We start from the raw sequence: 26,408 nt of genomic DNA, 5'->3' as shown, positions 1-26,408 counted from the left end.
GAGTATGTTTCCCTATGCAAAAATATACCATTAATAAACAAGCTATACCACAACTCAGCCATCAGACCTCCTGTGTGTTTGTTTAATCCATGTGTGTTTCCGTCATGATGACTATGGCCGCAGTAAACGGCTGTCCAAGTCTATGAGAAATGTACCCTTCTTCTCACTTGATACATTCTTACACTTGATACATTCTTACAACTTGAACCTATTTCACAGTGTGATTTAAATTCACCAGAATGTTAACATTGTTACTAAAAGTGTCTTGTTCAGCATTCGGTTGTACTTAGCTCCACCCTTTTGGGTAACTTCTGGTTGCAAAAAAACAAGATGGCAAAGGCCAAAATTCCAAACTCAAGGTTGACAAACTAATTACAGGTATGGCAGTGACTACGTCCACTTCTTATGAAAGTGGCAGAAGTGCAGGATGCAGCAGATGTCCCACAGAGTGAGATTAGTATATGTTGAGCCTGAACACAGCTTTCATTGTGGTGGAGGTGGCACTTTTAACCTGGCTGGATCACCGTGGTAACGTGTTGACCTAACCTACTCCGGAGGTATTTTTCAGATATTTTTTTCTCTCGTATTTTAGTGTTATCCTTATTATCGACCATGTTGTGTATAAATGTTGCTGATTGTACTGATTTTTCATCTTTGTATATTTTATTCCCTGCCTTGTATTGTACATTGTTAAATAAAAAGAAATAATTAAAAAATGACCTATGTGTGTTCCACGCCGAGACAGTAGGGGGCGGTGAGGACTTGTAGTTTGACCAACAGCCGTTGAACGTCATGAAGAAGATGATTCATGTTCCGTTTCCAGGGTGTCAGTTGGCGGCTGAAAAGCGCCAAATTAGAAATACTGAAGCAACAGCAACTAAAATGTAAAGGGTCCGTGTGGTGGAAGTCAGCGCATCTCAGTATAACTAACGAGTTTAACCGATAACCAGATACTCAGCGTGAGACGTGTTTAGTTGGATAAAAGAAAACATGGAGGAACTCTTCAGTAAACCGTTACAGGTGAACGTGAGGTGCCGGGACTGTGAGGAGAGGTAAGACTGGACTTTGACGCGAGACGTCCCCGAGCTAATGTTACGCTACCTACATGTTTATATTAGCATAATGCTATGCTTTATGCTAGCGTTATCGTTAGGTATAACCTGTAAACTAGATCAACTACATTAACAACAGCGGCGACCGACCTTTAGTCGTCCCTCAGTCAGAGTCAATAGAAATTAAACAAGATACTTTGAGGGAAATACAATTTTAAACATGGAAGTAAAAGTAATGATTGTTATTATTAATTTGTCTTAATGATTTAAAAGTACTAAAAACAACTAGAAGAGAATTAAAACATTCAGGGCAGTTTGAAAATGATTAGTATCTTTTTATTGGCTCATATTTCCCATCATACATACTTGATTATAGATAATAATTGTATGTATGTATGTGTGTGTGTTTGATCTGTTTATTTTTACAGGAAAGCAAATATCCGTGTCACTATTGAGCTCCAGTTGACAACAAGTCCAGTCCATAAACGGGTGAGTAGGACTGGATTTATTCCACTTTAGCTGTCGGTACGACCCTGATATGTTATTAATGGCAAGCTTTCTTTTTCCCCCCTGTTGGATTAGGATCTTCTACTAAGACTAACAGATGATCTAGATCCATATTTTCTCTTCAACCTGTCTATATCAGAAGAAGACTTCCAAAGGTAGGTCAACTATGCTGCTAAGTGTTTAGCTGCAGGAATTCGTTTTTTAACTGGAACTAATGTTTTCTCTCGTTGTTGTTGTTTGTGTAGTTTGAAAGTCCAACAGGGACTCCTGATAGACTTTGCAACATTTCCACAGAAGTTTATCGACCTGCTTAATCTGTGCTATTCTGAGCAAGAGTCGCACAACCCAAGGTAGGAAGGAAGACACGCAAAGCACCACAACACAGCTTCACACTCTAGTGAGAGAGACTACATGACTGTTTAATTATCTTGTCCGCAGGTTTCTGCTGCAGCTGTCCAGTCAGTCTCCGGTGCTTGACGGCCCTGCCAACTTCAGTGTTGTAGAGACAAATGCATTCAAACATCTGAACCACTTGTCTCTGAGGCTTGTTCACGGCTCTGACAAGGAGATTAAAGACTATCTGGCAGTGTGTCTCTCCTCTCTGAAGGTTGGCTCATCACCATTACACTGTCTGACCTTTTGATTGTAAAACTCGAGATCAAACTGAGGTTCGTCATGTGGAGCCATTAGTCCTACCGTTGTTTGTCCAGTTTGTGGAAGTCAGCCTTCATACTAAGAACAAATCAGTGGCAGATGAGGGGAAGTGCCTTTTATCTGTGGGTGTTTGAGGTAGGTGTAGGCTGACGAACCTTGTTTTCTCACCGTTTCAGGCCGACAAAGAGGCCCTCGAGAAGAAGCTGAAGACGACTCAAGAGGATCTGTCCAGGCAGCTGAATTATGCTCAACAGGTGTGCGTCTACCTGCCCGTTCATACATTCATGTCGAGCTCAAAATGTTCCACATTTTTCAAAAATTCCGGACATTGTCAAGCTTTCAAATCCCAGTCAGACTTTACAAACCTTTTTTAATAGAAAAACCAAACCCACACACCAACTTCTTGTAACGTAGAAACTCAGTTTAATTGGACGATATGCAACCACATGATTGGTCTCACAGCTCTGAAACAGGGCTTGGAGCTTGGATCACACAGCAGAAAACCAAATGTATGTGTTTATCTCTTATAGACTGTTTATTTATTGGAGGAGAAAGTGAGCTGTATCCCGATAGGTTTATCCAGATATGAAATGGCATACATGTGGATAGAACAGTTTGTGATTAAAGCCATGTCATGATTTATTTAAATAAATATAATAACATCCCACACATTCGTACATAACGTTAAAAAAATGAAATAAATTATATAAAAAAAGAATGTGGATTTGCCCGATTTGGTTCTCGTGTCATCAGGGTAATATTGTCACAAGTGACTTGGAGAAAAAAAACGTTTCAATGTATTTATCCTTTTTTATACAGGGAGACCTTATGACACTAAATAAACTGTGCTTCTCTTATTTAACACTTATCACATTTGTATTTCTCCAACAGACTCTGTCTGAGAAGACTAAAGAGTTGGACAAACTGCGTTCAGAGTGGACGAGTCAGAGCAGCTCTCTGTCCAGCCGTCATTCTCAGGAGTTGCTGTCAGAGAGGGAGAAGGCTGTTGAGGTGAGCCTCGTCGCTCCACAACCTGAGTTATAAGAAGAACCCACATTATATTAACTCCCTTAGTACCGTGTTATTGCTTCCTCATAGCTATCATTTCTAGTGATTTATTGAGCTATTCATCAATCATGGTGCATTATGCTGCAGGATTAGTTAGATCTCTTTCTTTGGTATGTCTTTCAGTTACAGGGCAGACTTCATCAGCAGACGGAGCAGCTCCGTCAGGAGCTGGAGACTTCTCATAAGAAGAGCAGCCAGCAGCTTCAGAGCCGACTGACGGAGCTGGAGGCTTCCTGCAGAGAGCTGACGGAGAAGAAATACAAGAACGAGTCTGTCATCAGGGACCTGACGATGAAACTAGTGGCTGCAGAGGAGGTAAGGGAAACAACATGGGTAATATCTACAGTCACTACCAAGATGGCGACGGCTGGAGCCGCCCACTTTGAGATTCACTTCCAATCCCAACGTCCACACTCACGCACTTTAATGCACGTTCCCTTAAAGTCTGTGATGGTTTAGTTCTGTCTCACTATCAAACCATCGAGTACTTATATTATATACTTATATTTTAAACAAGTCAATGTTTCTTCAAACTTTGCCCGAGGGAATTACCCAAAACGAGTAAATAGATAACTTCACAATGTCCTCTAGTCTGATAAAACGAGAGTCAGGAAGACATTAAAAAATAAAATAAAAATAACACAGCTGTCAACGGGATGATTTTGTGTTTTCAAAGTAACGTGATATGTCACCACCACGTGAACATTGGGACTGGTGGAGGGCTCCTGTAGTGTTTCCTGTACTCATTTAAAGAATGATTGTTGATGCGAGTGTTTTTGTGTGTGCAGGAGTCCCAGCGCTCCAAGCAGCAGGTCCTGTCTCTGAGGAGGGAGAACAGCACTCTGGACTCAGAGGTCCATGACAAGGAGCGCTTGGTGAGCCAGCTACAGATGAGAGTGGCTGTTGTGGAACAAGAGATCAGAGATAAGGATGAGCTCATGCTCCGATCCAAAGAGATGCTGGAAGCCACTCAGCAGCAGAAGGTAAGAGCCACTTCAACAGAACTCTGATATCATATAAATCACATCGGTATTGCATCGACCTCATCTAATACACCTTTAGAGGAAGACTTTGGTTTGCTGGGCTGAGGTTAGTGTGGTTTCAGAAGACAGGAGGAGTTTGAACCATATATATGTAACATATGAGGAAAATCTGTGATGTTGAGCGTTGTTCAATATTCAATGAGGTTATGACTTGAGATAGATCAACAGATATTGTTCATGTTCATGTGTAAAAACACCAGGCTGACACAGGAAACGTAATATTATTAAAGTCCAGATGAAGTGAAAAATAAAAAAAAATGCTCTTAGATCACATCCCTGGTCATATTGGGCATCTTATTTAACAATAGATTAAATATGGTACATTTGTTTTTTTATATGAAAATCCAATCATGCTTTTTTCCTGTAAAACAAAATATGACATGTGATGACATAAGCTAGTAGCAACCAATAACACCATGACATCAGTCAATCAGAAACTTCTAGTGAAGGGAGGTGTGTGTGGAGTCCCAGGGTGCAGTCGAATAGTCAAAAAATAAGGTCCTAACTCCTATTCCTTGACCTCTGGGGAAAACGTCACGGGGTTAAGGAAAGGCGATAGGAGAACGCAAAAGGACTTAGGAATAGTCGACCGCGGTGCTCAGAGAATCCGACCGGACTTTCACTAAGCTACGTCATTAAAACGCGGCCGCTGATGATTGACAGCTGATGATCGGCACCGGTGATTGACGTGCGTCTGCACTGGAGAAACTACAATAATGGACTACAAAAAGCGCATCGTCCACTTCTCCCCATGTTGGTTTTATCAACAGCTGGTTCACTGACCAGCTTCAGGTCCAGCAGCTCCTCCTTTCTGTTTGACCGTTTGCTTTATTTACGTTTCATTTGTGGTTTTAGTTTCGTTTTTGTCAAACATTTGTAACATGATTGAAATAAATAAATAAAAAACATTCAATTATTATCACTGTCCACACATTTATTATCACTATTCCAATTACTATATGTCTGCATGAAAGTAACTGTTAAATATGTAAATGCGCATATCGTTTGTTTTCATGAACGGCCGAGGTGTGCGGCACTTTAAATGTTGCTCTCGCAAAGAATTGTGGGTCGGCGTAATCTCCTTTCCTTTCGTATAGGAAGGTCTGTTGCATCCTATGCTAAAGGAGCTCTGAAAGGAAGCATTGGAGCTCCTTTCCTATGCATTTAGAGAATTCGAACAGCTCTTATCATGGCAGCCACTTGTTTACTTCCGGGTCACTTCTTCAGTTAGGAACCTTCCTAAGCAAAAAAGACTATTCGACTGCACCCCCAGTCTACATGAATGATCCACTCAGAGAAGGACTTGATTTAAATCCTTAAAACTGAGCTTCACAATAAAGCATCAATAATTATAATCCAATATTATAAAATATATCATTATTATGCTCTAAATTAGTTGTCATTTCCGACTGTTTCACCCTTCTGCTATTACCAAATTGTTGTTTTAAATCTAGAATAACAGCAGACAGACTTATTCTTCAACTTATTCTCTGAAATTCTGTTTATATTTCTTCTAGGAATCAATTCAAGAAAATGCTGAAAGTAAAGAAGTTAAGATTAAAAAACTTGAGGCGACGGTGAAGTCACTGTCTGAGGAGCTGATCAAGGTTTGTGAAGCTGCATGAACACATAGAGGGACAACTATCAATAATAAGCTGTCATAGATTAATGTTTCATGTCTCTGTTATTCAGTCAGAGGAAAATAATAGTTAGTGCGTGTAATAAACTGGCACGGCATGCTTCAATCCTTGCTTCTGTTTGTTACCCAGGCTAACGGCATCATTAAGAAGCTGCAGGGGGAGGTTCGAGGCTTGGTTGGGAAGATAAAAGTCAAGAACACTGTGACTGTGTCTCAGGAGAAGGTCCTCAAGGACACTTCAGAGAAGCTGGAGAATGTTGAGAAGGATCTCCAGAGAACTCAGCATCAGCTCGTCACTAAGGAGGAGCAGGTAGGTCTGAACAGACTCTGCTGGCGTCACATAAAAAACAAACGGATCGTCTTTACAATACAGATGTGTGAGCAAAATGAACGTGCCAGTCTAAAAGTGCCGCGTCATCAATCAGCCACAACACGGGTGATGATCGGTTCATGTTATCCACCTGAACCTCCATAGAGTGGCTAAGTCCCGCCCCTTCCTGTGGACCACCATGGGACCTTATTCCAGAAAAAATAAGAGAAATAATGTTTTGATCCTGTATGAATTGTACCATTAATTACACATATGATTTTAGTATAGGACTGTAATTATAAAAATGTCCACCCAGCAGTGTGCTAAGTGATCTCTGACGCTATGATGCCTATGTAGCTTAGTTGGCTAACTAGCTAGCCAACCAAGCTAACGGCCGTGTTGGTGACGTACATCATGTGAGACGAGAGATGCAGTTCACTGAGCAGCTTCACACTAAACTAAAGGATACGACGACAAAATGGACCTTAAACATTATCTTTTAAATGAACAAACTTCATATATGTTATTCATGGTACAATTCAAACTGGATGATAACATGATTTGTCTCTCCGTTAACTACCGAGCATATTTGCTCCCATAGGGACACAGGAAGGGGCGGGACTTAGCCCCTCTATATCAGTGCTACTTGATCAAATATCTGGTTCCACTTCCTCAAATGTGATGTAACGGTCCTTATCTCTGTCTTATTACCATCATTTTTCATGTTTCACTTTATGACTCAAAGTCAAATCTTATATCTCTCTACTCTGTAAATGACTGGTCCTCCCAGTTTCTATTTGCTGCTTGTTTGGGGGTTGCGCCCCCTGGTGTTAGTTCTCCGTCATCTATGGAGATCACAATCTACATCCAAACATGAACATCGGTCAGGAGGCTGCAGATTAACAGGGAAGAAATGATGAGATGTGAGGTTAATGAAAATATAATTTGTATATTACAGGTTGACAAACTGAAGGAGCAGCTGGAGACGACGGTACAGAAGCTGAATGAAAGCAGAGATGTGTTGAAGACCAATGAGAATGGTGAGGAAGCCTCTCTGACTGTCTTTTTAACCACAAGGGTGGCGGTTCCATCCCTGACTCCCAGTGTTCTTGAGCAAGACACTGAACCCCAAGTTGCCCCCTCCAAACGCTTCACAGCAGCTCACTGCTACAGGTGCTAGCCGTCGAAGTCGGAGTTTTAAATGGACTCACTGGAGACGTCAACACACAGAAACCTTCCTAAAACAAGTCCATCAGTTCAACTATGCCCCTCTTCTCCTCACTGAAAATACATAATCTACGTATTATATTATTGTTGACTGTTAGATGTAATGTGAAATTACAGTGTTAATGTAAAACACTTGGATTTAAATGAGAAAATACCTGATGAACACGCTGGTTGTCTCTATAGTCATGTATTTAGCTAACGGCCAACTCTGTGATGCTCCCAACTTTGTATTCTGCTAAATGTAATTGTGACAGTAGATTATAGTGTCATTGTTTTTAAACAGGGTCTTCCTCTTTCACCACAGTTATAAACTGGCTGAACAAGCAGCTAAATGAAAAGCAGCTGTCTACAAAGACACAGTCTTCTGAACCCTTGGACAGTCCTCCGCTTGTGTCCACAGCTCCTGGACTGAAGGTAGGAGACGTCCTGTATGATTTGTTGACATGTGAGATGAGCATGTAGTGACTGTTAATACCGGGCTCAGTTTTATCCTCAGACAGGAAAACATGCAGCCGCCGCTGACGTCCCTCCAGCTGGACAGAGATACATGTGAGTGGACTCCTTCTATAGAGAGGCCTAGGAACCCTTCCTGTGGACCACCATGGGATCTTATTTGGGAGTAAACGTGTACAGCAGTCAATGAAGAGAGACAAATACTGTATGAACTGTACCATATGATATTTGTCAATTCAAAAGATAATCTTTCTCATCTCTCGTCGCTGGATGAAACACATCAGCTAAGATATCGTTTGTGATGGAGCTAATCTCGCTAGCTAGCGAGTCAAGCTAACGGGCGTGTTGGTGTCGTAGGTTGAACGAGACCAAAGATTTAGTTTGTTGAGTTTTCACACTAAACTAAATGACAACGACAAAATCAGACTTTCTGGACATGAAAAATGATCTTTTAAATTGACAAATGTAACTGATGGTACAAGTCAAACTGCATGAGAAAAATATTTGTCTCGCCGTATATATTTATTGACTGCCGTATATATTTCTTATGAATTGAGGTCTCATGAGGGACAACAGAACTTCATGCTGAATGACTAGTGAACAAGATTTAAAATGCTGCTTTAGTTTCATTCTTTGTGGAGAAACTGATTATTATAAGTAGTCCTTTGATTTAATGGATCAGTATGTCTCTGTTTGAGGACTGAGCCTCTGACGTCAGCTGTGTCCCAGTTCAGTTCATGTTTGCGGACACGGCTGCATACTTTGAATGGCCTTCGCATTCATGGTCGACGGAGGATTTCCTGTTGGCTTCCGTCACCTAGCAACCATCTACAGATGACAAGACGGAGCATAGAAGAGTTAACTAACGTTATATTATTACATTGGAGCCAGAGATCTTTTTTTATTTTTTTTATTTTATATAATGACGGCGGTATGCTTCGGGATGTAATTCAGGCTTGGAGTGTAATTCTGCTGCTGATCTGCTTGCAGTTGCCATCTTGATTAAAATGTGTGGATAAGTTGGGCCTTGAAGGATCCGTCGGTTAGATCCTCTGAATCGGGAAAAGAATCCACATTTCTGGACTGCATTTGAAGGAGTCTGAAATGGGACAGCTTTGTCTCGGCCACTGTGAAGCATTCAGTCTTCAAAAGGAGCCTGTGAAGGATGTGGTCGCTGGATTGGACACAGCTATTGTTTTTCTTATTCAAGCTTAAAAAAAAGTCTTATTTACGTTTGAGCGTGTCTGTGTTGTTACTTTGAGTTTCACTGTGTCCTTGTTCCTGTCCTCAGTGGACCGTCTGCAGGTCTGGATTCTAAGTACTTTGAGAGGAGAGACGACAGCATCCCAGTCTATGGTCTGCCTTCTGATCTGCTTCACAAAGGTAAACGCTTCACAACATGCTGCTTTCATGTGTTCACAAGTGCTGCACCTTCTCCTTCATATTCACAGTGTCTACTTTAACAGCTGGATAATGATTTGTTTGAGTCTTTACTGAATGATCCTATTAATAGAAACGGGATGTCCTTCTTTGTCTTTGTAGAGTTTCCTCAGCGAACAAAGCCCTCCATAGTTTCTGCCTACTTCTCTGCATGAAGCACAAACGCACTGGTTGAATGAGCAGCGTCGTTTTAACTGAAGCTGGAAGTAAAAGCATCAAAACAACTCCTACAAACTGTACATTCACTAACCCTCTTCTGATTGGTGTTCAATCTTCCTGTCTGCTGGATCCCAGTGATCACAGAGAATGAAGTAAATGTGTATATATATATATATGAAATATTCCCTCGTTTCCCTGATACCATAAATTAAGTTTGCCATCCTTTACTGTTTATATTGTTGTGATTTGTGGTGTATTTGTTATCAATAATGTGTAATAAACAGCTTTTATCATTAATTCCAGTAATGCTTTCGTTAATTTATTTCCTCTCACTTGAAGTGACTATCCCCGAACCATAGACTGTTTATGAGGACGTTGTCGTCATGACGTGGTGGCAGTCTGAAAATAAAGAGGTTTTACCACAAACTTTGTCATAGTGTCTTTATTGTACCTTTGCAAAGGGGGTCAGTACAGCGAGCTAACCAGTCTCAGACCGACTGAACACGGAGTCAAAGTTCAGTAATATCTTTAACCAGTCTTTATTCCTGCTGGCCAATAAACTAAGCTCACAGCTGTGAGATTAGGAAAGGGAGGCCGACACATCAAGGTCTTGTTAGAAATACAGTAGGCGTATAGCACATTTCCCACAGGAACTTCTTCTAAGCATGTTGTAATTCTCCATTACTTCGTCAACCATTGGTTTCTGGACTACGGTTTTGAAGCCTTGAGTTCAGCTTTTTGGCCGTTGCCATCTTGAACGCTAGCAACCAGTGAAGGAAGTGACCATATTTGGACTGTGGAGGAGCAAGGGGTGGCTCTGACGAACACAAGCAGCAGAGTGGCACCCCGAGCAGCACCCTTATTGGATCTGGATCCATCCGACTTCTGGTGTGAAGCTGTAAACAAAGTGAGCTTCATAATTCAAGGACAATGTTACATCTACGTGTTAAATCATCTTAGTAGCTAACTGATTGGTAGTGAGTCTTTGGTAGCGACCTTTCAATCAGGTAGCCATATTTGACTAAATGGACCATAATTAAATAAATGAACATCATGCTGTATTGATGAATTGAAACTAGAGACTGAGACCATAAACTCATGTTTACAATGTTTACTGAAATAATACATCAAGAGAAGTACTTTTCTCATAGACTTCTATACAACCACTTTACAACCAGAAGTTTAAGGTACTTAAGTGATGCAACAAACGATGCACTTTACATCAATAGTTACATGCAATGAAAGAAAAGGCCCATTTGTGAGACAGATTCTGTTTATTTAGGTTAAGTCTCTACAATGTGTGAAAAAAAGATCACCATAGTGAGTTTTCATTTATGACAATTTATTCAGCAGCAGACATGTGGTTGAGAGAGTGGGCATCATTTCTGGAACAAAACGCTGCTGTTGAGGTTTTTTAAAGAACGTTTTTTCAAAAATATAGTTTTCAAAGTCCCATGCAAATAAAACTTTAATTCAATTTTCTGATTTGTGTTAACTGATCCTTTATGTAACTTCAAAGAGAAGAGTGGAAATAATGGGTGTACAAATGTAAAATGTGTATGTTCTGTCAAAAGAATTTCACTTCTTCATATTCTCAGTGTTTAACTATTCATCACAATTTTTTCTGCAGCTATCTTAAAAAAAAAGGTCTGAATACACATTCATTTAGAGACTGATGATGAATCCCAATCATTGCCAGTGAAAGAGCGAGTGACGCTCCAGTGTACTGCGGAGTAGTTTTGTCGTGGTTCTGCACTGTTGCTAGTGTTCATGCTGCCTTCTCCACCTGAAAATATGATACTTTATGCTTCGCCATGCTTCACAAGCTTCACTAAAGCATCGTCACTCTGGTTTCTGATGAAAGACGAGGATGAGGGACTGCTGAATCAGACTTGTTTGATGCCATCACTCGGTTGGAGGGGGCTCCTGAGGTTCCCGATTGACTGAATCAGGAAAAGAAACAAGATGTACTGTAAAGAACTATTAATCATCAAAATGACATCAAAGATGAGGTGAATCCCGCTATGTTTCTCTGAGTTCTCTCTTCATTAACTCTTAAACGTAAATGTCTAGTTCTTAAAAGAACATTACAAGTGTAACAATACTTGTATATGTAAGTGTAAAGGTCATGTACCTTCCTCTCGCGCCTTCATACGGGCCACAAAGTTGTAGCTCTTGTTCCTGCGATAGTTCTCGTAAGGGTCGTCCAGTGACACCCCCACACCTTTATACTGGTCCCACTTGTCCCTGATGTCCCCTCCTTTGATGGGGTCCTGGATGCCCTGTTCTTTGGCCCCCAAACCACCTGAACCACTCCAGCCTAGAGCAGACAGGATCACACAGAGACGAGAGAAGGAAAAGTTGACCTTCCCAAACACAGCCTGTACATGTCAGGATGGAATTAAATATTCTGCATCATACCCATCTTCATCAGCAGCTGATGGCCCTTGTTTTCCTCCCCCAGCCTGTTATCTATAGGCGGTTTGGAGGCGGGGGCACCGAGCCCCGATGTGGACCTGTAGAGAGGAGGAGAGGGGGTCATCTATGCTACAGTGATGAGCATTAAAACATCTAATCCATGAAGCTTGGGGACTCACAGAGTGGGGGAGCCCTGGGTTTTGGAGCTATGGCGTTTCTTGGTGGGGGATCGTGAACGTGATCTGGATCTGGATCGAGAGTGACTCCGAGATGACCTGGATCTGCTCCTGGACCTAAAAAGGAGAAAGGTGAAGAAAGCCCATAAAGGGAATATATATGCATAGAAGCATGCATTCTGAGTGTGAAGTGTGTGTGTGTGTGTGTGTGTGTGTGTGTGTGTGTGTGTGTGTGTGTGTGTGTGTGCGCGCACGCAGACCTGGATCGTGAGTAGGAGCGGGAGCGGCTGCGGGACTGGGAGCGAGATGAGCGGGACCGAGACCTGGAGGACTTGGAGGAGCGAGAGCTGGAGCACGATGAAGATCTCCCTCTGCTGCGAGACTGACTCCTGGAGCGACTGCCTCCTCGCCCGCTGGAGAGAGGAGAGCCATGGAGGGTGAGGGGGGGGCCATATCATATCCTTCACGATAATACCATCACACCGTTATGCTGCGGACGTTCGCTCATATGCGTCATGCAGCTCAACTCACGCAGCTCAACAACATTCAACAAGCATGCGTGAAAACAAACATGGCTGAAAGTGAGTTAATGCCGTCTACAAACTAAAGTGACTACTGACTAAACTGAAACTTAACTGAGCAATATATATATATTTTTTAGTTTTTACTGAATATTTCAGTCAGGGTAAACTGTTACATTTACCCTGACAAATAAAAGGATAACACTTTATTTTGTTGCAATTGTATGTTGTTGAAATGAACAACAACCAATTTTTCAGTATTTTGTCATATCGTCAAATATGTCGTATATCGCCTAAATACCCTGAAATATTGCGATATTCTTTTAGGGCCATATTGCCCACGCCTAGGTGAAATTCACAGTGACATCGGCCCCACAAAGGTGTGAAGATGTGGTATCTTGCTGGGTCCAGTAGCATCTGGACTGTAACCGGAAAGCTCATTCTGACAGACAAACACAAGCCTGAAGCTGTGAATATGAAGAGGAAGCTCACCTGTTGCGTTTCTCTTGTCCCTTTTTCCTCCTGGCTCTCATCTTGGCCCTGAAGAACTCGTAGAGGCCGTTCTGCTCCCAGCCTTCACTGGTAGGTAGGTAGGTAGACAGACAGACAGTGAGCAGCAAGAAGCCAACAGCGCTGCTGCACAGCTACTGAGAATAATCTCAGGGTTTCATGCTGTTCTGTTGCTACCAACTGATAGTGTTTAAACTACTTTATATTTAAATCCTAACAAACACAGCAGATACGAGTAACAGAACTACAAACTGGTCCATTGTTGATCAAATCTGTCACTAACAAACGGACGATTTGAATGTGTTTTACTGCAGGTTAGCCACCATTCCACATTCAGAATAAATCTGAACAGCAATGTATTCAGACACAGTGAAATGACAGCTGTCTTTATTTCAACAGCTACGTAAAGGATGTATTCTGACGGATTCCCCAAATCTTCCTGTCCGTCTGATTTGTCTTCCAGACACAGTGAAGGTGTGCGTACCTGTTCCTGGGCCGATCATGTGACGGAGGGCTGTAGAAAGCCTCCACAGCAGCTAGCAGGCGGTCACTAGGAGGCATGGGGGGCGGCAGCCGGATGTCTTTAGGGTCCAGAGGTTTGTAATCACAGTCCTCCAGCTGAGCAGCAGACACAAAGAGGATGGTGAGACATGCAGGTATTACTGCTAAACCAGTTTGTTCTATGTTCTACCGTACTGTGGCCTTTTCCATTATCATAAACTATTTGGTCATTTCTACAGTTTTCCAAGCGTGCGATTACTGTGTAATCTACTGTGGCAGAGCTGCATCAGTTTTTTCTCCTCAATCATGACGGCTTTCTTGTTTTTCAGTGTTTTTCCCCACAGTCACATCATGAACTTTCCTCACACCTTTCTTTCAGAAAATGAATAAAAGATATAAGATGCTGCAGGAGAGTAAGCTGTTTTTGCCACAATGAAATGTGTATTTTGAAAGACTGAAACAACAACAAATATGGATAGGAGCAGAATATTTAGTTGGATAAACACATATTGTGAATTTTGGAAACATCTTACCAAATACATGTTTTAAATAAATGTTGACTTGTGGGTGTTGAAGAGAAGGTGGAAGGTAATATTCCTGTAAGATCTTTATCATAATTTGATTGTCAACATTATGAATAAAACTTCCAATGATTGAGTACAGCTCTACTTCATCATGTTTTCATCATCAGCTGAGTACGTCGTCATCGTCGTTTGATACCATCGATATGGCGATAGCTCATTTGTTCACCGTTTGGTTGGGAAAAGATTCTGACGTCATTATTTGTGCAGTCTATTTAAACATAATGCCCGTGGCCCTCTATCAGCAGCAGGTGACTTACTTTGACCAGCGGAGCCATGAGACCAGCTGGAAGGTCGAAGTAGGGTACGTTGGGCACCAGACTTGGGTCATCTTGCACTGGATGCTGCCGATGACGCATGTGGGGTGAATGGCCGTTGAAGCCGTGTGGGGGTGGGCCGAAGTCCTGGTGCTGGCCTCCGCCTCCACCTCCACCTCCGCCTCCACCTCCACCCCCGCCTCCGCCTCCACCTCCGCCTCCACCTCCACCACCACCTCCTCCTCCTCCTCCTCCTCCTCCTCCTCCACCTCCACCACCACCTCCACCCCAGGGAGGATGTTCGGCCCCCATACTCGGGGGAGGGAGCCTCTGATTGGGGTGGTGGTGGGGAGGACCTGGTGGCATGTCTGGCAAACAGGAGAAACGTACATTAATACAACTACAGGAGCTTTACAGAAGCATTTAAATCCAACTACTGATCAGTTACCTCCGGGATAATCTCCCTGAGCGTAGTCAAAGTGGTGTGGGGCCTGGTATGGCGGCCTGTCATAGTGGTGTCTGGGAGGAAAGTCGTCCTGCATGAAGCGTGGCGCAAAGCGCCCAAAGTTGTGTGGTGGCGGTGGGGGCTGGTTGAAAGGAGGGGGCTGCTGGTGAGGAGGGAAGGGCCCTCTGAAATGGGGAGGTCTCTGTAAAAACCCAAATTGAACAAAGGTCATGTAAATGAGCAGCTACACGTATGTAGTTCCAGGTTGTAAATGTAGATTACACAAAGGAAAACTCATTTAAAAAAATTGTCAAATAAGTCAAAGCACACGGATTGTCCACCACATGCCTGCATGCGTGGAGGGAATGGGGGCTCCCTCTGGCCCCACGGAGGCTGGTCAGGCTGGTTCCCCCACGGCGGCTGCTGGTCATATGAGTTCCAAGATGGAGGGCCTGGGTCAGACCCACCTGGACCGCTCCAGGGGCCTCCCTCTCTGGGTGGACCCCCGCTCCAGTTTCCTGGGTCCCTCTGGTCATTCCACATCCCCTCATGGCTGTTCCACGGAGGGCAGGGAGGGGGCGGCTGGTTTGGGTCAAAAGGAGGCTGAGGAAGGAGTCAGAGAGAGAGTCAGGCCTGAGGTCACACAAACACTCACTGCACAAACGCAGAGCAAGGACTGCTGGGCAAACGGGGGGGGGGGGGGCGCAGGTTGCAGATGATTTGAAGCATCAGTAGAGAAGCTCAATCATTCCAACTGCATTTTTCCAGTTGAATCACAGTTCATTTAGTTTTAACTGCATCAGTGAACACAGAGGAGCACAAGAGAAGAGCATGATGGGAACTTTTACAGGCTGAGTCGTGTACAGATTCATGTAGGAGAGTGTGACAGCAGGACGAGGGCAGGGGGAGTATCACTCTTTATCACACACGGAAACTCCAAGGCTCTCCCTTTGCTCATTTGACCATTTATAGTTTAGAAGTAAATACATAACAGCTGGAAATGATTCACCACTTCCAAAAGCCACCATGAAAAATGTGCATCTGCTGAACCGAAAAGGCTTCACCAAGATGTTTTGTATCTCACTTGTAAACTAAATATTCAAATGTAAACTCACTTATTGTGAGTGTCTTTATCACAATCCACAATAAAATCTCATATGGTCACATCCCTATTCTGGCTGCTACTGAGCTGCTGCAGGTCAAACAGAGAAAGTTTGCACACACACCGGCTGGTTTGGGGTCCAGGGGCTCATGTGCTGGGAGTCGTACCACCCAGGCTTGTTAGAGGGGATATCTGAGGGTCCACTGGGGTTGCTGGGGTCCTGAGGTCTGGAAGACGTTCCCTCAAATTCTCCTGGAGGAAGAACTGACATGGGAGGCTTCACATCACCTGCACACAACACACACCATCACATTAGAGCACAAACATACATGTACCTGCCTGTCTCAGAGCTTAAACAAAAACCAGAAAAACCCAACAGGACCAGATCAAACAAAACTGTTGAGGAAGAGTTGACTGAATGTTTCTTCTTTGATAGCAAGTTTAAAGTTGAAGTAGAGTGTGATTGCTCTGTATTAATGTACAGTAACTTGATATAAAAAACACATCTGACATTTCATAGAATGATTATCCTGGGAATCATCAAAACATGTTTAAAACTAATGGCATCTAAACACACTGCTATCACTTTATATTTTGTTAAGAAAAATATTTTTAGTGAACATCCTATTTAGTGAAAAACAATCAAATCATTTTAAATGAGATGATCGTGAATCGTAAGGTCTCCCTGCATGAATAAAAGTTAGATAAAAAAATGTATATTCTATTGTTTATTTTTTTGTCTCGCCCCCCCTTCATGTATGTGCCTCCGGTTTGGTTAAGTGAGTGTGTTCTCACCAGCCTTCGGGGTCATAGCTGGGGCCTTCTCAGGCTCAGCCAGCTGTGCTACAGCGGCAGACTGCGGCTGCTGCTTCAAGCTGCTAACAAACTCTTCATGCTGGGACTTCAGAGACTGGATCTGCTGCTGGAAGGCCAGCTGGATTGGCTGCACCACGGCAGCATACTCTGTTATCAGAGACGCCTGACAGAGAGGGACGGAGGTTGTTACAGGTTATTAGTGAGTTCAAACCACAAAACAGTTCAATTTAAAACTCCAGGTTTACACATAAAGGAGCTTGGCCAGCACTGGCATTAGCACGAACCAGGTGTAGTTTGCATAACATGGAAGAGAGACTGAATACATTATAAGTCAGAGTAAGAAAGATCCGCAGGTGGAAATTCAGTAATAACCAATCACACAAGCTCTTCTCATCCCCTTTAAAAGGATCAAGAGGAAGCAGAGGCTGGGTCCTCTGAAAGCACCAAGCTACCAAATAAATGAAAATAAAACAACAAGCAGAATTTTGATGTACTAGGTGGGTTACGTGTGGATACATGGTTGGAAGAGATGGACAGGACAGAAAAGCAAAATAAAAAATAAAGGAGAGATGCTGAAATTACTGAGAGTCAATAAATTAAACAGGTGTTTGTGGAAGTCCTTTCCTCCATTGAATGGATTCCTTGGCTGCATGTTGCCATGGAAACACTGCGATGCTGCCTAAAGGCCTGAGACATAATGTCAGTAACAGGGCACAAATGTGAATGGTCTCTTCAGTCTTACTAGTGAGTAACCCCACAATGTCTTCACCACAAATCCAAACACACCTGGTCTAATGGTGCGTTCCATTTACCTCGGAAGTCGGAAGCCGGAGCTGGGAATGACGTCACGCCCGAGTTATCAGCGTTTCAGTTACAAAGTCGGAAAAAGTAGCCAACGGCCAAAAACGGAAGAGGAAGCAAGATGGCTACATCTACAAAAGTTATTCTCGCGCTTGCCTTGTCCGAATATAAACACCTTCTGGACAAATATGCGGTCCTTCTGCAACCTGCAAACACGGTGGATTAAGAGAAAACACAAAGTCTTTCTACGTATTTCATTGTTTACAAAAAGTACCGATCGCCCTTTGATCGGTCATCAGTAACGTTACTGTTTACAACCGGGGCAGCCATCTTTAAATGTCAAGTCGGGCTTGTGTGGATTGTGTGGAATTTCCGACTCGGAGCTCGGATATCCCGATTTCCGAGTACAACTGGAACGCACCATAATATTAAAGCTGTGGTCTACATTCTGAAAATCAGTTGAGCTTCAGACAGATTTGAAAAAAGCGAGCCAATGGGAGCCTTCCGGAAGAATGGCTCCCATTGGTCAATTTCTACGCAAGCCTACGGCTGATAGACTGAATGGATTTTTTTTGTATTCCAAATCGTAGACCATCGCTTTAATGGATTAATAGGTAAATATATTAATGGGTCATCTAGTCTAAGTAGAGCCTACAGTCTTCTTCTACTCACTTGGTACTGGCCGAGGCCCAGTGCTGGGTTCTGGAGCTGCTGGATGGTCTCGTCGTCAAAGTAGCCATTCTTCTCCCACAACTGCAACAACTGGGAAGCAGATGAGTATAATCAGAGAAAAATAATTGAGGGAGAACAAGGTTTGCAATTCAATAAATGAAATGCACAACAAGCAGGAAGTGCTGAGTCAGTTTTATTCCCCAAAGCTGTGAAATTTTATGAATGAATATTAGAGGTAGACTGCAGTACTGTTATATATACAGTATGTGTTTGACACTTCTGTCTTATTCATTACCCTTTGAATACATAGTAAAAACAGCACTCTCTACATACCACAACCACATGCACTGACAAAAACAAGCACCAACTCAAATAAAGAACTGATCCAATTCCCTTCACGTCAATATGAAATGTTATTATAATTCTCCTGGAATAAAGGAGAGAGTAGTGTCCTATGATGTAAATGTTATGATGGTGTTGCTGATGTGTTTTACCCTGGTGATCTTCTGCTGCTTCTCTTCCTCTACAGCCAGAAAACTGGTGCAGTAGATGGGAACCACAACCTTCTGCAGCGCTGCCAACAAATCCTTCTGCTGCTTCCGCTGGCTGTAAACGCACATATAAACACATGTTACAAGAAGGAATCAAGAAGGAATACACCGACAGCTGTGTGTGTGTGTGTGTTTGTATATATATATATATATATATATATATATATATATATATATAAGAAAAAATAGTCAGGTTTTAAAAAAAACACTGCTACTGCTTCCAACAGTCTAAATTGTAAAGATTTTCAGTTTTCAATATTAAATGAGAAAAGCAGCAAATATTTGCTTTATTTTTTTAACTTTCTCAAAATGAATGTGGTTTTATTTTTGTTTGTAAATGTTAAATTTCATCAGTTTCATTGTACATCATCTACATTCAATAAACACAACAAGCTTGTTGAGTAAAGTATTTAAGGTGGCATACCAGTGATGGAGAACATCATTGGTTAAATAGATGAGATGTAGGCGGAGCTCAAAATGCGCTGCATCAGTAGCGATGCGGTTGCGAAGGTGTGATGTCATCAGTTCACAGTGTGGTGGAGACTTGGCGTTGGTGAACATCCAGTTTTTACCAGCCTGACAGGAAGACAAACACACGAGTGAGTTTTTTTAATTTTATTATTATTACTATTAATATTATTATTGTGTGTATTGAATGTATGGCAGCCTTACAGAGATGGCATCTTTGGTGCAGGTGTCTATAATTGGTTGCAGCAGGTTGTCAAACTCTGTGATGTCCAGCTGGGTTTCCATCAGCAGTTTCTGGGTCTGCTGTTCCGTAGCCAGAGCTATGGCTGCTGTCACTTGTTCCTAGAGAAAGAAAACCATCAAACTTCCTGCCACTGTTCATGTCATCAAGTATGACAGAAGCCAACAGGAAGGAAACAAAGACCAGCAGCTGTGGCTCAGGAGGTACGACCAGGTCCATTAATCAAAACAACTAACTCAACACTGAACCCCATGCTGCTCCCAACAGGCAGGCCAGCGCCTTGCATGGCAGCTCTGCACCATGTGTGTGTGTGTGTGTGTGTGTGTGTGTGTGTGTGTGTGTGTGTGTGTGTGTGTGTGTGTGTGTGTGTGTGTGTGTGTGTGTGTGTGTGTGTGTGTGTGTGTGTGTGCGCGTTGTAAAGTGGATTGTCTGTTTTACTCTTCTGTATGCATTTAAATTCAACCCCTTTCAGATGCCAACATTATCATTTATGAATTTGATTTTCACTGTGGGAGAAATGAAGGATTTATTGTGGCAAAAAATCCATTATTTGTAAGTATTTTTATTTTGAGGTTTTTCCAATTTGATTTATTTGTAAACAGAATTTGGCTCACGGGCCGTGAGTTGAACAGGCCTGACCTACATTTTTTTTTAAGGTCCCTAACTTCATATCTTGTTCCATTACCTATCGGTACATACAGTACAGGTACACCATTAATACAATACAATCACACTGCGTTATAGGTTGCTGCCTGTCGTCTAATTCAGGCTCCATATCTGTCTACTCGCCCTCCCTGAAAGAGCATCAGAAACTAGTAAAGAGCGACATGAATCGAGGGAGGGTGGAGGTCTTTCTCTGTACCTGTCTCAATGTGTGGAGATGCTGCTCCTGCTGCTGCAGATTCCATTGGCTCTGCTGGATGAGCTCCTCCAGCGAAGGTGCAGCAGGCGGAGCAATAGGAGCAATCGGAGGTGGAGCAATCATCGCCATCGGTGGAGGAGGGAGGTCAATCACGTCTTTGGCTCCCGGATTGTACAGTTCTGCAAAAATAGAAGCAGAGAATATGAAAAATCTGTGTGGAGGTTTAGTGAAACTGTGACTGTGGAGTTGAAGCTAGGAGGGCTGATGATGGTGCGTCACTGCTGGTGATGTTCATCATAATATAAAGTTACACTAAAATGTTTTCATTAAAGAGATGCAACAGCAGATAAAACATTTGAAGTACAAAGACCGAACTTGCAATAAGCATCAAACTACTACTACTACATACTAGCATCGATACTAGTGTCTCTGATACGAGTGTCACAGATACTAGTGTCTCTGATGCTAGTGTCTCCGATACTAGTGTCTCTTATACGAGTGTCACAGATACTAGTGTCACAGATACTAGTGTCTCATATACTAGTGTCTCTAATACTAGTGTCTCTGATGCTAGTGTCTCCGATACTAGTGTCTCTTATACTAGTGTCACAGATACTAGTGTCTCTGATACGAGTGTCACAGATACTAGTGTCTCTGATACTAGTGTCTCTGATGCTAGTGTCACAGATACTAGTGTCTCATACACTAGTGTCTCTGATACGAGTGTCTCTGATATTAGTGTCTCATATACTAGTGTCTCATATACGAGTGTCCCTGATACTAGTGTCCCTGATACTAGTGTCCCTGATACTAGTGTCCCTGATACTAGTGTCTCTGATACTAGTGTCTCTGATACTAGTGTTTCTTATACTAGTGTCACAGATACTAGTGTCTCTGATACGAGTGTCACAGATACTAATGTCTCATATACTAGTGTCTCATATACTAGTGTCTCTTATACTAGTGTCACAGATACTAATGTCTCATATACTAGTGTCTCTGATACGAGTGTCACAGATACTAATGTCTCATATACTAGTGTCTCATATACTAGTGTCTCTTATACTAGTGTCACAGATACTGTCTCATATACTAGTGTCTCTGATACGAGTGTCACAGATACTAATGTCTGATATACTAGTGTCACAGATACTAATGTCTCATATACTAATGTCTCATATACTAGTGTCTCTTATACTAGTGTCACAGATACTAATGTCTCTGATACTAGTGTCTCATATACTAGTGTCTCTGATACGAGTGTCACAGATACTAATGTCTCATATACTAGTGTCTCATATACTAGTGTCTCTTATACTAGTGTCACAGATACTGTCTCATATACTAGTGTCTCTGATACGAGTGTCACAGATACTAATGTCTGATATACTAGTGTCTCTGATACTAGTGTCTCTGATACGAGTGTCACAGATACTAATGTCTCATATACTAGTGTCTCATATACTAGTGTCTCTTATACTACTGTCACAGATACTAATGTCTCATATACTAGTGTCTCTTATACTAGTGTCTCTAATACTAGTGTCACAGATACTAGTGTCTCTGATACTAGTGTCTCTAATACGAGTGTCTCTGATACGAGTGTCTCAGTTACTAGTGTCACAGATACTGTGTCAGATACTAGTGTGTCAGATACGAGCATCTTAGATACTAGTGTCTCAGATACGAGTGTCTCAGATACGAGTGTCTCCGATACGAGTGTCTCTGATACTAGTGTCACAGATACTGTCTCAGATACTAATGTGTCAGATAGTGTTTCAGATACTAGTATCTCTGATACACTAGTATACGTGTGTAAAAAAGACATGTAACCAGGTCTCCTCAAGCCTGATAGTTTAAAAATGGAGGACTAAGCATATTTTTTTATGAGTACCATCAAGAAGCTATAGACATCTTCAGTCCAACTTTAAAAAAAAAATTAAACAAACGAAAATTATGCAACTGAAAAAAAAGCAAAAAAGCTTACAAACAAAAATGTGATCATGTCCAGCAAAAATGTGCAAAAACAAAATGTGATTTTGCGACTGGAATTTTAAACATGTCTGACAAATCTGGCTCCAAATAAATACCGTCAGGATTATATTCCTCCCCATCGTGGCTGGAGGGATCTAAGGGGAGAGAAACCAACAGTAACACAGTGATGCATTTCAGAGGTATCACACAACAGAGAAACGCTATGCAACACTGCACAACACTGTGCTTTTAATGGAATCATCTAGTCATCAGACAGGGAGTGCTGGAACTTCCTCTACACAATCAAATCAAAGTGATGAGTCAAAACTAATAAATACAGAATGCTACAGTCAATAAACAAGAATGACTTAATCCTGTTTTCTTTCCCTTGTATCAGCTACCTTAGTCAATTCAATCTGCATAGCATTTATTCTCCCACTAGTCCTCCCTTTGATTTTCCACTTTCTCTTGGCGCCAAGATGCGTAATCATTTATTGGGACCTGTGACTGCATGTGTCTGTCCGAGGACAGAAGGTAAGTTACAGCTGCAGAAGATTCACCATAACGGCGTCATAACCTGAGACCAGCCACACAGAGGACAAATCTAATCGTGCCTTCATCACTGGTGCACCTCTATGATTTCTGACATATTTATTTGCAGTACGTTATGCTTTAACGCATGAGGGACAACTGGCAACCAGCATAGATATGCATGTATCTAACGTTCGTCGTTCCTGTGATTTGACCCCTCCTGGCTGCTACCCAGAGTCCAGATGTTACCTCCCGCTAGCTAAACCATCTGTATGATTTATTGACATATTCAGTTAAACTTGACATTTTAGTAAAAATATTTGAATTCCACATATATAAACATACATAGTGACTGCCCCCTACTTTTGAAACTCAGCTATTGCAGTTGTATTTTGCTATTGGACTGATCTGGAGTCAGGCAACATATATGGTGCCCGAGCTAACTAACCAGCCCCTAAATGGGTAAAAGTGACATACGCTGCTGTTGCTCCATAGCAAGCTTGCACTTGTAGTAGCTGAAGTAATCTCCCCCAAAGAGGAAGGAGAATTTAGGGTTGTCCTTCTGTTTCTCCATTGTCATCTTTTCAAACTCTGGCCCGTTCCGAGAAACAAACTGGGCCAGCTTGTCGATGACATTCCTCAGTTCTTGATCTGCACCAGAAAAAAAGGGGAAACAAACCGAGTCAGAGCTGAGGCAGGTGGTGATACATCAGAAAGTTATGACAGACAAACAAACAAACAAACACAAAATCGATAGAAATTATAATAACTTGCTCTTTTCTGACAGGTTTAGATTATGTAGCATCATTATATTCCAGTTACACAACTTAGTAGCTTTGCTGAAAGACAAACAAAACAATAGGAGATTGTTTACTACATTAACCTGTTTTGAAGGTGTTTTAGTAACAGTCCGAATAAAAGTAGCATCCTAAATACTGCTAGATAATAGAGTAGGACTCCTTCCTTTTTAAAAATGAAAATCTACATTAATATGAAGCAACATGAATATACAACAACAAATACAACTGAAATGTTTCCGATTTTGGTTCATGTTATTCAAATTGAACAAGGACATGTCACTTGTGGCTACAGTATCATCTATGTTGTGATTAGCAAAGATCTGGGTGGTTAAAAAGGTTATTGAGAACAGAAAAATCTACATTGTGTGTGTGTTTTTAGTTTAGATTGCTGTTACTTGAGTCCACTTTCAGAAACTCTAAAGAGGCGTTTTGTTTACACAGAGATATTCGTGGAGGGGAGTCAGTCTGAGCAGAAATAGTCTGCACTAATACACAACACAGACTGAAGGATGGGTCACATAACGTGACAGTCAATAAAAAGGCATTTCTACGTTAGCTAGCTTAACGTTACTTGACTAACCACAATTTTAATATGACTCATTGAGAGTCTGAAAAAGACACCAAATATGAAAAGTAAGTAAGTTAGCCGCAGGAGTTAGCTAGCGTTAAATATAACAAACTCACGTTAGCATACAATGCTAACGTTAGCTTGCGGTTACGATACAATTCTAAGATTGACTCATTGCTCTTACACAAAGGCCTGTTTGATCCATATGAAGCTACTGATGTTGGTGACGTTGGCCTAGATGCTAAATATAATCGCATATTGTGTTCATAGCTCCAGGTAGCATGGCAGCTAGCTAGCTAACGTGCAATGGCATCCATAGAAGCGTATGTTCACCTTCGGGGGCGTTGGGGATATCCATGTTTATCTTCAGTTACAGCGAACCCGCTGAAGCTGAAAATATAGTCCAGAGATCAGTCAGCTCGATTTATGTTACACTAAATGGTTTATAAAATTGACCGGAGAAAAAAAACACAATTGAATTGCCCCCGCAACGTAAACCGGAAGCCGATGTTGGTCCGAAGTAGCCCGTCTTGTTCTATGGTGTTAACATGAGTCTCCTGGTCCACTAGCGCCACTGCTGTCTATATAGAGCTACTGCGAACCGAAGTAACAACCTGAGTTCAGTTCAATTTAGAGTCATCTCTTTCTTGCTTGCCATTATTATTCTTTCCAGTAACTTAAGACCAGTATGACCATTGACAACAAGGTTTTTAGCAGCTAAAGCAGTAGGACAGGGAGCAGTGACAGTTACAGTTTTAGAACACATAATATCATTTTATCGAATAATTAGTTATAATACTTACAGACACGTTTGCATTGTGTTTACATTTAATAAACGAGCAATTCAGGAATTGTAGGTAGAAACTGTACAATTGAAATGTTTAGTTTATTATTAAATTTTCGTTGCAATTTTCATTCCAATTCAACTTGAAAAAGTTACTTGAAACTGAAAAACATTTGTTCTCATTAGCCAGAGAGGACCAGGAATCTCTGTTGGAACCCTTTGAGGAGGACATTAGGATATAGGAAACCAACCTCCGGTGTTGCCCACCCCTTTATTAACTTCTGCAGTCCTTTCCTTCTTGTCTGATTCAACCACTCAGGTTGTCTCACTTCTCCCTCTTCTTCCACACACACACACACACACAAACACACACCCTGGTATAAACATATAAATAATAATAATATTTATATATTTTGAGAAAAATTAAAACTCTCATGGTTTATCATTGTCATGAGACCAATGATATTTATTTCAAATTGAGTCATCAGGATCCTGACAGGGACAAAAGCATCTTTATTGTACAATTAAGTAACAGGTTGTCAAGGAAAGGGCGACAAGAATGTATATATATGTATATATATATAATATGAAAATAATAAAATAATCCACACACTCACAGTGATTTTAGAATTCAGTCAGATAGACCTCATGGGGAATTATTGACTCAGATTTTCAGTCTGAAGTGAACTTCTCATTCATAATAGTTTATTAGAATACAGATCATGTTGCTAACCATTTTAATAATGGAGCATTTTGATTATGGTCCTATATAACATGAGCCATGAGAACTCAGCGCACAGCAAAGTAAGAAAACATCTTCATCAATCCGACAATACAAATGCAGCATTTAAAAACATTTAAATACAGGAAACACAATCAAATACAGAAACAAATATAGGGTAATTATTCCGTATTTGGTTGCGTTAAGTGTATTTGCAGTGTGTTTCTGTATTTGGTTGTGTTTGGTATTTATCTATAACAGGCTGCATTTGGATCCTACAAGGACTTGAGCATCTCATCAACTGGACTTCAAGCCTGCCAAGTCCCGTTCCCTGGTTGTGAAGAAAAGAAAGGTGACAGACAGATTCCAATTCTCACTAGGGGTCGAGCAGACACCATCTGTCAGGGTGAAGCCAGGAAAGAGCTTCAGGCAAGATCTTTGACTGCACTCTGAGGGACACGGCAGTGATCCAGGTGACTAGCAGTGAGTTGGGCACCTGGCTCTCAGCGGTGGACAAGTCAGGGCTGCAAATTCTGGATTTAGCAACGCGGAGAGC

General features: G+C 41.8%; 2 protein-coding genes across 2 annotated transcripts; one reads left to right on the top strand and one right to left on the bottom strand.

Moving 5' to 3' along the window:
• Positions 1-840: 840 nt before the first annotated feature.
• Positions 841-9,919, top strand: sass6 (SAS-6 centriolar assembly protein). Its single transcript, XM_084010962.1, has 16 exons — positions 841-1,052; positions 1,481-1,541; positions 1,635-1,714; positions 1,805-1,909; positions 1,998-2,166; positions 2,390-2,467; positions 3,105-3,224; positions 3,405-3,596; positions 4,070-4,264; positions 5,842-5,931; positions 6,094-6,273; positions 7,232-7,313; positions 7,805-7,914; positions 7,985-8,049; positions 9,245-9,336; positions 9,496-9,919. Exons 1-16 carry the CDS (start codon positions 991-993, stop codon positions 9,546-9,548), a joined length of 1,734 nt encoding a protein of 577 aa, XP_083867088.1. The 5' UTR covers positions 841-990; the 3' UTR covers positions 9,549-9,919.
• A 260-nt stretch (positions 9,920-10,179) lies between these two features.
• Positions 10,180-24,850, bottom strand: cherp (calcium homeostasis endoplasmic reticulum protein). Its single transcript, XM_084011627.1, has 21 exons — positions 24,681-24,850; positions 23,457-23,630; positions 22,565-22,603; positions 20,475-20,653; positions 19,576-19,713; positions 19,328-19,479; positions 18,847-18,958; positions 18,353-18,442; positions 16,859-17,042; positions 16,188-16,351; positions 15,310-15,564; positions 14,965-15,163; positions 14,804-14,884; positions 14,520-14,680; positions 13,662-13,795; positions 13,160-13,246; positions 12,407-12,559; positions 12,150-12,263; positions 11,974-12,068; positions 11,687-11,872; positions 10,180-11,495 (listed from the first exon to the last, which is right to left on the bottom strand). Exons 1-21 carry the CDS (start codon positions 24,703-24,705, stop codon positions 11,458-11,460), a joined length of 2,760 nt encoding a protein of 919 aa, XP_083867753.1. The 5' UTR covers positions 24,706-24,850; the 3' UTR covers positions 10,180-11,457.
• Between the last annotated feature and the right edge of the window lie 1,558 nt (positions 24,851-26,408).

This window comes from Eutrigla gurnardus (genome assembly GCF_963514095.1).
Source record: "Eutrigla gurnardus genome assembly, chromosome: 6".
NCBI lineage: Eukaryota > Metazoa > Chordata > Actinopteri > Perciformes > Triglidae > Eutrigla > Eutrigla gurnardus.
This window is presented reverse-complemented; position numbering and strand designations above follow the sequence as displayed.

Bases quoted from the DNA above. Each gene is read 5' to 3' on its own strand.
- sass6 (XM_084010962.1), top strand. From the start codon at position 991: ATGGAGGAACTCTTCAGTAAACCGTTACAGGTGAACGTGAGGTGCCGG. The intron at 2,468-3,104 runs GTGTGCGTCTAC...TTTCTCCAACAG, and splicing joins AGCTGAATTATGCTCAACAG to ACTCTGTCTGAGAAGACTAA. The intron at 5,932-6,093 runs GTTTGTGAAGCT...TTTGTTACCCAG, and splicing joins TGTCTGAGGAGCTGATCAAG to GCTAACGGCATCATTAAGAA.
- cherp (XM_084011627.1), bottom strand. From the start codon at position 24,705: ATGGATATCCCCAACGCCCCCGAAG. The intron at 13,796-14,519 runs GTAAGTCACCTG...TCTGCTGCTCAG, and splicing joins TCATGGCTCCGCTGGTCAAA to CTGGAGGACTGTGATTACAA. The intron at 12,264-12,406 runs GTCTGCGTGCGC...TCTCCTTTTTAG, and splicing joins CGCTCCTACTCACGATCCAG to GTCCAGGAGCAGATCCAGGT.